The following is a 12,603-nucleotide window of genomic DNA, read 5'->3' on the forward strand; positions in this document are numbered from 1 at the left end:
GTATCTCGTATACAGGCGGCTGAAATGAGTTTCCTCCGCAGGGTGGCCGGGCTCTCCCTTAGAGATAGGGTGAGGAGCTCAGTCATCCGGGAGGAGATCAGAGTAGAGCCGCTGCTCCTTCGCATCGAGAGGAACCAGTTGAGGTGGCTCGGGCATCTGGTCAGGATGCCTCCTGGACGCCTCCCTGGTGAGGTGTTCCAGGCACGTCCCTCGGGGAGGAGACCCCGGGGAAGACCCAGGACACGCTGGAGGGATTATATCTCTCGGCTGGCCTGGGAACGCCTCGGGATCCCCCCCGTAGAGTTGGCAAATGTGGCTGGGGAGAGGGAAGTCTGGGCTTCCCTGCTTAGGCAGCTGCCCCCGCGACCCGACCCCGAATAAGCGGCAGAAAATGGATGGATGGATGGATGGATGGACATCCAGTATCTTTATCTGTATCCTTCAAGGATCCCTCAAGATCTATACTGCTGCTTCTGACTTCAACACTGAATAAGGCTTTGACACCCGGATTAAACTTCGACACCGGATGAAACTTCGACACCCGGATGAAACTTCGACACCCGGATGACGCTTCGACACCTGGATGACGCTTCGACACCCGGATTAAACTTCGACACCTGGATGGCGCTTCGACACCTGGATGACGCTTCGACACCCGGATGAAACTTCGACACCCGGATGACGCTTCGACACCCGGATTAAACTTCGACACCCGGATGACGCTTCGACACCCGGATGACGCTTCGACACCCGGATGAAACTTCGACACCCGGATGAAACTTCGACACCCGGATGAGGCTTCGACACCCGGATGAAACTTCGACACCCGGATGAAACTTCAACACCCGGATGAAACTTCGACACCCGGATGACGCTTCGACACCTGGATGACGCTTCGACACCTGGTTGACGCTTCGACACCTGGTTGACGCTTCGACACTGGATGACGCTTCGACACTGGATGACGCTTCAACACTGGATGACGCTTCGACACCGGATGACGCTTCGACACCGGATGACGCTTCAACACCGGATGAGGCTTCGACACCGGATGACGCTTCGACACTGGATGACGCTTCGACACCGGATGACGCTTCGACACCTGGATGACGCTTCGACACCGGATGACGCTTCGACACTGGATGACGCTTCGACACTGGATGACGCTTCGACACCGGATGAGGCTTCGACACCTGGATGACGCCTCGACACCTGGATGAAACTTCGACACCTGGATGATGCTTTGACACCTGGATGAAGCTTCGACACCGGATGACGCTTTGACACCGGATGACGCTTTGACACCTGGATGAGGCTTCGACACCTGGATGAGGCTTCGACACCTGGATGAGGCTTCGACACCTGGATGACGCTTCGCCACCTGGATGACGCTTCGACACCGGATGAGGTTTCGACACCTGGATGACGCTTCGACACCGGATGAGGCTTCGACACCTGGATGAGGCTTTGACACCTGGATGAAGCTTTGACACCTGGATGAAGCTTCGACACCTGGATGAGGCTTCGACACCTGGATGAGGCTTCGACACCTGGATGAAACTTCGACACCGGATGAAACTTCGACACCTGGATGACGCTTCGACACCTGGATGAAACTTCGACACCGGATGAAACTTCGACACCTGGATGACGCTTCAACACTGGATGACGCTTCGACACCTGGATGAAACTTCGACACCGGATGACGCTTCGACACCGGATGACGCTTCGACATCAGATGACGCTTCAACACTGGATGACGCTTCGACACCTGGATGAGGCTTCGACACCTGGATGAGGCTTCGACACCTGGATGACGCTTCGACACCGGATGACGCTTCGACACCTGGATGAAACTTCGACACCTGGATGAAACTTCGACACCTGGATGACGCTTCGACACCTGGATGACGCTTCGACACCTGGATGACGCTTCGACAACGGATGACGCTTCGACAACGGATGACGCTTCGACACCTGGATGAGGCTTCGACACCTGGATGACGCTTCGACACCTGGATTACGCTTCGCCACCTGGATTACGCTTCGCCACCGGATGAGGCTTCGACACCTGGATGAGGCTTCGACACCGGATGAGGCTTCGACACCTGGATGAGGCTTCGACACCTGGATGAGGCTTCGACACCTGGATGAAACTTCGACACCAGATGAGGCTTCGACACCTGGATAAAGCTTCGACACCTGGATGAAACTTCGACACTGGATGACGCTTCGACACCGGATGACGCTTCGACACCGGATGACGCTTCGACACCGGATGACGCTTCGACACCGGATGACGCTTCGACACCGGATGAGGCTTCGACACCTGGATGACGCTTTGACACCTGGATGACGCTTCGACACCTGGATGAAGCTTCGACACTGGATGACGCTTCGACACCTGGATGAGGCTTCGACACCTGGATGAGGCTTCAACACCTGGATTACGCTTCGCCACCTGGATTACGCTTCGCCACCTGGATTATGCTTCGCCACCGGATGAGGCTTCGACACCTGGATGAGGCTTCGACACCGGATGAGGCTTCGACACCTGGATGAGGCTTCGACACCTGGATGAAACTTCAACACCAGATGAGGCTTCGACACCTGGATAAAGCTTCGACACCTGGATGAAACTTCGACACTGGATGACGCTTCGACACCGGATGACGCTTCGACACCGGATGACGCTTCGACACCGGATGACGCTTCGACACCGGATGACGCTTCGACACCGGATGAAGCTTCGACACCTGGATGAGGCTTCGACACCTGGATGAGGCTTCGACACCGGATGACGCTTCGACACCTGGATGACGCTTCGACACCTGGATGACGCTTCGACACCTGGATGACGCTTCGACACCGCATGAAGCTTTGACACCTGGATGAAGCTTCGACACCGGATGACATTTCGACACCTGGATGACGCTTCGACACTGGATGAAGCTTCGACACCGGATGACGCTTCGACACCTGGATGACGCTTCGACACCTGGATGACGCTTCGACACCTGGATGACGCTTCGACACCTGGATGACGCTTCGACACCGCATGAAGCTTTGACACCTGGATGACGCTTCGACACCGGATGACGTTTCGACACCTGGATGACGCTTCGACACCGGATGACGCTTCGACACCGGATGAAGCTTCGACACCTGGATGACGCTTCGACACCTGGATGACGCTTCGACACTGGATGACGCTTCGACACCTGGATGACGCTTCGACATTGGATGAAGCTTCGACACCGGATGACACTTCGACACCTGGATGACGCTTCGACACCTGGATGACGCTTCGACACCGGATGACGCTTCAACACCGGATGACGCTTCAACACCGGATGACGCTTCGACACCTGGATGACGCTTCGACACCTGGATGACGCTTCGACACCTGGATGAAACTTCGACACCTGGATGACGCTTCGAAACTGGAGGACGCTTCGACACCTGGATGACGCTTCGACACCGGATGACGCTTCGACACCGGATGACGCTTCGACACCGGATGACGCTTCGACACCGGATGACGCTTCGACACCTGGATGACGCTTCGACACCTGGATGACGCTTTGACACCTGGATGACGCTTCGACACCTGGATGAGGCTTCGACACCGGATGAGGCTTCGACACCGGATGACGCTTCGACACCTGGATGAGGCTTCGACACCGGATGAGGCTTCGACACCGGATGACACTTCGACACCTGGATGAAACTTCGACACCTGGATGACGCTTTGACACCTGGATGACGCTTTGACACCTGGATGACGCTTCGACACCGGATGACGCTTCGACACCGGATGACGCTTCGACACCTGGATGAGGCTTCGACACCTGGATGAGGCTTCAACACCTGGATTACGCTTCGCCACCTGGATTACGCTTCGCCACCTGGATTACGCTTCGCCACCGGATGAGGCTTCGACACCTGGATGACGCTTCGACACCGGATGAGGCTTCGACACCTGGATGAGGCTTCGACACCTGGATGAAACTTCAACACCAGATGAGGCTTCGACACCTGGATGAAACTTCGACACTGGATGACGCTTCGACACCTGGATGAAACTTCGACACCGGATGAGGCTTCGACACCTGGATGACGCTTCGACACCGGATGACGCTTCGACACTGGATGAAGCTTCGACACCGGATGACATTTCGACACCTGGATGACGCTTCGACACTGGATGAAGCTTCGACACCGGATGACACTTCGACACCTGGATGACGCTTCGACACCTGGATGACGCTTCGACACCTGGATGACGCTTCGACACCTGGATGACGCTTCGACACCGCATGAAGCTTTGACACCTGGATGACGCTTCGACACCGGATGACGTTTCGACACCTGGATTACGCTTCGACACCGGATGAAGTTTCGACACTCACTGCAACTTTGTGCTTTCTGTGCTCTGCGTCATCGACCACCCTCCGCTGATCTACACCCTCGACTTGACGACATGCTGCTCCTAGGTGAAGTTTCCAACATAAGTTTCTATGGCGACGCATCCCAGTAGGAAGTGAATCCAGGATACTGGATTCATTCAGAGCTGAACCTGAAGTTACCTTTAATAAGCCATAACGCAGCTTCATGGTACATGATGCAGGCGTTGCCATTCAGAAATATAGCAGCTTTAATTTTCTACAAATAAAAACATGTCGATGTTCATGTTGTGTGCCTGTGTAAAACACACAGCTTCCCTGAAATAACTACAAGCAACACAAATGAAGCGGCCAGCTGCTAGCAGGTATGCGGCGGGGTTCAGCGGAAGGCCCGGACTTTGATCAGCTGGCATTAAAACGCCACCATTACCATCATCCTCCCACCGATCCCTGCACTCTGCTCAGGACATTTCCTGCTCTACCTGGTAGTTATCATCGTATTCACACAGGATTTCTGGCGAATCTGCAGCAACAGGACTCACTCTGGCCGTACTGGGTGTACTGGTAGCCGGCAGCTGCCACAGCCGGGTCCATGCTGTAGGTGGTGGTGCTGTAGGTGGGGGGGCAGTAGGACTGGGATGAGGGAAGGCTGTCCACCGTCTTGATGGAGGCGTCAGCTGAACGCTGGCTGCAGCTGGCAGAGATGCTGTTGGATGAGGAAGAGTCCAAAGTGCTCTGGAGCGGTGACACTGAGAAGTCGTGTTGAGGCTGTGAGGAAACGCTGCTGGGGTTACTCAGGATGCTCATAACCTGCAAACACACAGAGACGCCACGTCAGGGTTTCCCCCAGAGCTTTTCCAGCACCACGCTAGGATTCTACTCTTTTACTTTTTATTTCTAACATCTACGTTCTCCTTCTGAGCGCACAGCGGAGCTGTTCACTGTCTCCAACATCATTCCCACCCCTTCAGATGCTCCTTGTCAGCAGCAACTCCTCCTTTACTGGGAACACAGCACAACCTGGTGGCAGAAGGAGCACATGACACCCTACTTTCACACCACTCATTACCATCATCAGCTCCACCTGTTCACCCTGTTAATCACACAAATATCTAACCAGCCAATCACAGGGCAGCATGTAGACACCATGAAGACGACTTGCTGAAGCTTAAATTAAACATCAGAATGATAAAGGAAGGAGGTGTAAGCGACTCTGAACGTGGCACGTTGTCGGTCTGAGTATTTACTGGATATTTTCACACACAATCATCTCCAGTGTTTCCACAGAAGGTCTGAGGAAGAGAAGACATCCAGAAGTCCAGAGGAGAATGGACAGACTGGTTGGAGATGATAGAAAGGCAACAGGATCAATCAGAACTAGTTTTATCCAGTGAAACGACTATGTTCCAGTTCAGGGTCTTCGCCCTCTGCAGAGTGCGACCTTGTAGGCCGCAGGGCGTCCTGCGAGGTCTGTAGACTCCAAAGCCGCTTGCCATCAGGGAAATGAGACAACCTACATGGTGAGCACAACATCCAACATCCATCCATCCATTCCACCACAGAAATAAATAAAAACACAAAGCAAACAGAGCCAGAAACATTTAATGTCTTTTCATTAAGCTGTAGGTTGGAATGAAAACCATGTGAGATGGTCTGGATGAACGTTTCCTCCAGCTGAGAGTGCACCTGTCCAGGTAACGTTAATCAAGTTGTCATCACGTAGGGAAGGATCCACCGCTAGCAGAATCACTACACGCTAAATGAAATGCGGGTTGGGATGGAGGCTTCCTGATTGGACAGCTCTTGGCGCGACTCTGATGTACGTAGCAGCAGAATCTGCACTTTGCCGGAAACATAATGAAAACATGGAACCATCCTGCATTGCCTTCTGCTGGAGTCACGGTGGGGGGTTGGACTGTCTTTGGACCACTTCGTACCAGCACAGAATTGTTTACCCACCACAGTCCGCCTGAGGTTTATTGCTCACCACTTCCAGAGAAAAATCTCTCAGGAATGTTTCCAAAACCTTGTCCGACTCGGTACCAGGCGATAGAGGACACCTATAGCTATGTCCAATCCTCAGCAGCTTTGTGCGTCAAGGTCACGTGTAGTAAAAACCCACGTGCACAGAGAGACAGCGTGGAGGATCAGCTGATAAAATCCCACTTCTATCTGCATGAGGAGGTTTTAACCATAAACTGTATATAAAAGATGGGCGGAGCCTCCGTGACGTCACCCGTAGGTTTCTGAAGAGCTGAATTGAAGCTTGGTGGGCGGTTCCTACCATCACCATCTTGGCAGCGTCATGCGTGTCGTCTCTCCCGGAAAATACAAATATGGGCAAAGAGGTGGAGCTGAGAGGGGGGCTGTGAGCGTCATGGTGGATGATTGACATCAAGCGAACTCCGAGCTTTCTGTAGCTAAGAGCTAACCCGGAGATAACAGGAGCTAACCAGCTAACGGAGGTAAGCAGGCTAAAGCTAAGACACGTTGTTAACCGGCTAGAAAACCGCGGTTGTTCTACGTTCTTCTGACTTGAAGTGGGAGATCGGGGACCTGTCAATCAAAAGGACACACCCCTAAATATGCCGAACTTTGAGATTACGGGCGAGTTAGAGATAAACAATTGTCATGAAGGTAAACCTGACCTATTAAACAGCTGCAAACTGCTGTAAACATGTTTATTCCTGCTGTAAACATGTTTATTTCTGCTGCAAACATGTTTATTTCTGCTGTAAACATGTTTATTTCTGCTGTGAAGTTGGTCTTTTTAACATGGGAGTCTATGGGGATTTGCTCTGTTTTGCAGCCTCTAGTGGATGAAGGGGGAACTACAGTTTTATGCACTTCCACATAGGCCTCATTTTCAACCATCTTTCTTAAACAGTTTATGGTTTTAACTGATGCACAGACGTGTCCAGATGTGAAATGTTTATCTTTATGGCACGCGTCTCCTACAGCCGCTCCGCTCCGTCCGACGCTGAGACGCCGTCCTCCACATCTTTACATTTATCATCCAGCTCGGCGTTGGGCTTGTTGCTGGTGAAACCAGTGAGGTTCAGGTTTTTCTGTAATATCAGGAAGTATGTCTGACTGATGGCAGAAAAACTCGTGTTTTGTGACACGTTTCATGGCTGCAGCTGTTATACTTGCTGATGTACCTCACAGCGATGGATTGAGCAGCTGTTGTGGGCGGATAAAGCAACTGGGATTAGGGAACGATACTGAGATGTAGCTGTATCAGACATGACTTATCACGGCTTCCTCTCTTGTGCTCAGCGTCATCGGAGAGACAGTAATTGCAAAGCATTTTAGGCACATCAGTGTGACTGCAGATTATCTGATGCAATCATAAGTAATGATGAAATCATTTCATGCTACTTTACAATAGCCGGTAATCCTGAACGTCCCAACTTCCCTTCAGACCACGGAGAAGAAATTTAAAGTCATGATGAAATGTTTAAGTCCGATCTCAGCAGATGCATTCAGAGACATGATGTGAAAGACAAACATCACAGCGCTCCATGACGACCATCCAGTGTGGGTAGAGGTCACAGTTCTACAGGTCTACCATTTCATCCATCCATCCATCCATCTCCATTCATCCATTTATCCATCCATCCATCCATCCATCCATCCATCCATCTCTCATCCATCCATCTCCATTCATCCATTTATCCATCCATCAGTCCGTCCATCCATCCATCTATCGGTTCATCTATCCATCCATCTATCGGTTCATCTATCCATCCATCCGTCCATCCATCCATCAGTTCATCTATCCATCCATCCATCCATCCATCAGTCCATCCATCCATCAGTTCATCCATCCATCCATCCATCAATGCGTCATCATACATCTATCCTTTCATCGATTCATCATCCATCGATTCATCCACCCATCTATGTACCTACCTATCTATCTATCTTTCCTTCATCCATCCATCCATCCATCAATCAGTTCATCCATCCATCCATCTCCATTCATCCATTTATCCATCCATCAGTCGATCCATCCATCCATTTATTCATCCATTCATCCATCTATTGAGACCGCCATCTATCCATCCATCCATCCTCCTTTCATCGATTCATCCACCTATCTATATACCTACCTATCTATCGATCTATCTATCGATCTATCTATCTTTCCATCATCCATCCATCCATCCATCCATATGTGGTTCTCTCCAGGTACTCTGGCTCTTCCCTCCGCCCAAACACATGAATGTTAGATTAATTACATATTAACCTTAAATCTACTAAATCCCAGAAAACACACATAAACGTGAGTTCGCCTGCAGCAGAACCAGCGCCATGGTGTAAACCAGGGATCCTTGAGGACGGGTGTTCTGCAGGTTTTCCAAGCCTTCCCGCTGCAACACACCCGATTCAAATCAATGTGTATTTAGCAGACACGAGCAGAGCTGGCCTGAGTCTGGTGTGACACGAGGAAAACCTGCAGGACACTGGGCAAACAAAGCAACTGACTGGGGACCCCACGCCAACAGACGCCCCCAGGTGCTCCTGAATTGTCAAGATGTCTCGATTTGAAGACAAAATAGAAGTTCCATATAAGCTCAGTCTATCAACCAATCAATACTGGTTTAATCCCTTCCTGTTGCAGGCCGTCAACCTGCTGTACTCTAGAATCTCCCAGTTCACCAGCGTAAGAAGTAGAGGACCAGTCAGCTGTCGTTTTAAACTACTTTGTCGTGGAAGTTTTATTGTTTTGCACTTATAAAACTGGTTAACTTGTTTACAAGTTCAGTGTATGAAACACTGAGATGTCACAAAGTGCTAATTAATACCAGACTTCCTTTCTACTGAGGCTAACAACCAGACTGGTGGGACGTTAGACACCACAGATAAAGCAGGTACAGGAATGTTTTACATTTACAGTGCGTGTCATGATGATGTTTTACGTTTACAGTGCGTGTCATGATGATGTTTTACATTTACAGTGCGTGTCATGATGATGTTTTACATTTACAGTGCGTGTCATGATGATGTTTTACGTTTACAGTGCGTGTCATGATGATGTTTTACGTTTACAGTGCGTGTCATGATGATGTTTTACGTTTACAGTGCGTGTCATGATGATGTTTTACGTTTACAGTGCGTGTCATGATGATGTTTTACATTTACAGTGCGTGTCATGATGATGTTTTACGTTTACAGTGCGTGTCATGATGATGTTTTACATTTACAGTGCGTGTCATGATGATGTTTTACGTTTACAGTGCGTGTCATGATGATGTTTTACGTTTACAGTGCGTGTCATGATGATGTTTTACGTTTACAGTGCGTGTCATGATGATGTTTTACGTTTACAGTGCGTGTCATGATGATGTTTTACGTTTACAGTGCGTGTCATGATGATGTTTTACGTTTACAGTGCGTGTCATGATGATGTTTTACGTTTACAGTGCGTGTCATGACAGTGGTGGTTGAGTGTCGGGGGTAAATCATACTAAATACTGAGTCAGTGGAAGTTTTTTTTTTTTTTTTTTTTTTACAAACTTGCACAGATCTGCATAAATAGATCACTATTACTACTACGTAGCTAAGAGACCTCGGACACTGTGAAGAAGCCACTTCCTGTCAAACCTCCACCAATCACAGAGCCTCAACTGTCGGAGTTGGAGGTGGTTTAGTGAGGATTGAAGGTAAACTGCAGCAGAAAAAAGCAAATGACAAAAAGTATTTGAATCTGTATCTAAGAAAAAGTGGTATGGATCACGTTAGCATATCCAAAGGAAAATGTCCTTTGATCCACATACATGTCAGGTCAAACAGGTGATTCACATGTTCTTTGCGTGAACTACATGTGATTCACGTGTCATGGGATTTACATGTGGTTCACATGAACATTTTTAAAAACATGTTTGCACCATAAACTGTATATAAAAGATGGGCAGAGCCTCTGTGACGTCACCCGTAGGTTTCTGAAGAGCTGAATTGAAGCTCGGTGGACGGTTCCTACCATCACCATCTTGACTGGGGAATGCGTGTCGTCTCACCTGGAAAATACAAATATGGGCAAAGAGGTGGAGCTGAGAGGGGGGCTGTGAGCGTCATGGTGGATGATTGACATCGAGCGAACTCTGAGCTGCCTGTAGCTAAGAGCTAACCGAGCTAACCCGGCGATAACAGGAACTAACCAGCTAACAGAGGTAAGCGGGCTAAAGCTAAGTCACGTTGTTAACTGGCGAAAAACCGCGGTTGTTCTACGTTCTTCTGACTTGAAGCGGGAGATCGGGTACCTGTCAATCAAAAGGACACGCCCCTGAATATGTCAAACTTCAAAATTAAATTACTTTTAAACGGGCGAGTTTGAAAAAAATTCACTCCCCCCACAGTTGTCATGAAGGTAAACCTGACCTATTAAACCTAAAATGGATTTTTGTACCATTCTGTAAACATGTTTATTTCTGCTGTAAACATGTTTATTTCTGCTGTAAACATGTTCATTTCTGCTGTGAAGTTGGTCTTTTTAACATGGGAGTCTATGGGGATTTGCTCTGTTTTGGAGCCCCTAGTGGATGAAGGGGGAACTGCAGTTTTGCCATTTTCGTATAGGCTACCCCTTTTAATCTTGGGAGGTTGCTGCTTGGTTCGTACATGTGCAGCACATAGTGAACTGATGTCTGTAAAGCCTGGAGATTAAACCGCTGTAATAAGTAAAGCTGAATGGAACTGAATGTTTATGTCCGGGTGGTTTTCCTTTATTGAGCAAAATCCCGTATTGGCTTTTATCAATCGATAAGGCTCCTCCTCTCATCTTTCAGATGGAACCAGTAATCTTCTGCTTTGCGTATTTTACTGGTAATATTTTATACCGACCTCTGAGCGAATCAGGGAAACGACCTGTCAGCGTTTGAACTTCAGTCTGGAATAAATAAAGTCTGAACTCATTTAGTTTCATAACTTTCCAGAAGCTGATGGACCGTATTTCATGTTGTCTAACTATGTATAAATATATTGATGATGTGTTGCTTGTTTTTTTTCTGGGCTTCTGCTGAGACGTGCCGTTGACCTCCAGACTTCAGTCTCATTGGATTTTGTAACCTGGTTAATTAAATAAAGGTTGAAGTGAAAGTATCTGATATCTGGGGGTAAACTATGAGTTTCATTCGGTCTACGAGCGACGACCGAGTTGAGTTTCAGCAATGGTGGAGGCGAAGAGTACGTTCCCGGTGGCGTCTTTCCGACACACCTTCCATCAGCGCATATCATTTAAATTCTTCTGCTCTCTGGCAGCTTTCAGGACATTTTATTTATTTATTAAATATAAAGCTCCTTTGCTTTTGCCAAATGTAAGCAGCATCTGTTTTTCAGGCTATTTCTAATTAACATCAACTCCACCCCCCCATCTCGGCGACTCTTCCTCATTATGGGAACGATGTAAATATATGTGCTCATCCTTTCTGATATGTTGACATGGGAGCATGCCAGCTGACAGCGTGCCCAGTCAAAGGGCTTAGTGTTGCAAAATTTAATAGCAGTTGAGAATAATACGAGACAGTGAGGGGACCACAGCTGTTTGTACGGGTCGGGGGGGGGTCTATCATGCTTCCATTTGCAGGTCCAGCAAATGGTTTCTGGTCTTCGGTTATGAAGCAGAAGCGTATGCCGTGGAGTTGCATCGTGTGGAGGAGGCAGAGGGTGGGGGTTGCAGGAGAGCCCCCACCTCATCCCCCGTTCCACCTCCTTATCTCGGGCCGACAGTTGTCAGGAATCACGAGCAGAGGCCTGAGCTAGCGAGGCAGGCAGGCAGGCAGGCCTGGGGATATGGATCAAAGAGACAGAGCTGGAGAACCAAAGCAGCTCTGATCCCCCAACACTGAAACCCACTCCGCTCTATCCCTGCTCGCTGGCTCTCTCTCCGTCGCTCACCCCAACATCAAATACGCAGTCCAAGAGCTCCGCCATTCAAAGGCAGGCTAAGTCTTCCTCTCACTGCAAACCGAGGAGGAAACGTGAGCATGACAGCAGGAGGAACGTGCTCGTCCTCACCCGTGTGATGTGGTGAGAGGCTGGGAGTCAACACATCTTCCATGGAAGGTCACTCAGCCGTTGACCTGATCATTTACTGGGATGGAGGAGAGAACGGCTCGCCTTCTGGAGAGATTTCCCATAAAACTGACTCATCAGAACATTTTAAACAACAAATGAAGTAAAATACAATTATTAA

General features: G+C 49.2%; 1 protein-coding gene across 4 annotated transcripts in view; it reads right to left on the reverse strand.

The window, feature by feature from the left end:
- LOC306754884 (paired box protein Pax-7-like) overlaps positions 1-12,603 on the reverse strand; it is a 62,120-nt gene that overhangs the window by 9,028 nt on the left and 40,489 nt on the right. For all 4 annotated transcript variants that reach the window (XM_079239012.1, XM_079239010.1, XM_079239011.1 and 1 more), the window contains exon 8: positions 4,949-5,216. In XM_079239012.1, coding sequence (XP_079095138.1) covers positions 4,949-5,216 — 268 coding nt within the window. The remainder of the gene's footprint in view (positions 1-4,948; positions 5,217-12,603) is intronic.

The sequence above is a fragment of the Telmatherina bonti genome (assembly GCF_933228915.1).
Source record: "Telmatherina bonti genome assembly, chromosome: 4".
Classification (NCBI taxonomy): Eukaryota; Metazoa; Chordata; class Actinopteri; order Atheriniformes; family Telmatherinidae; genus Telmatherina; species Telmatherina bonti.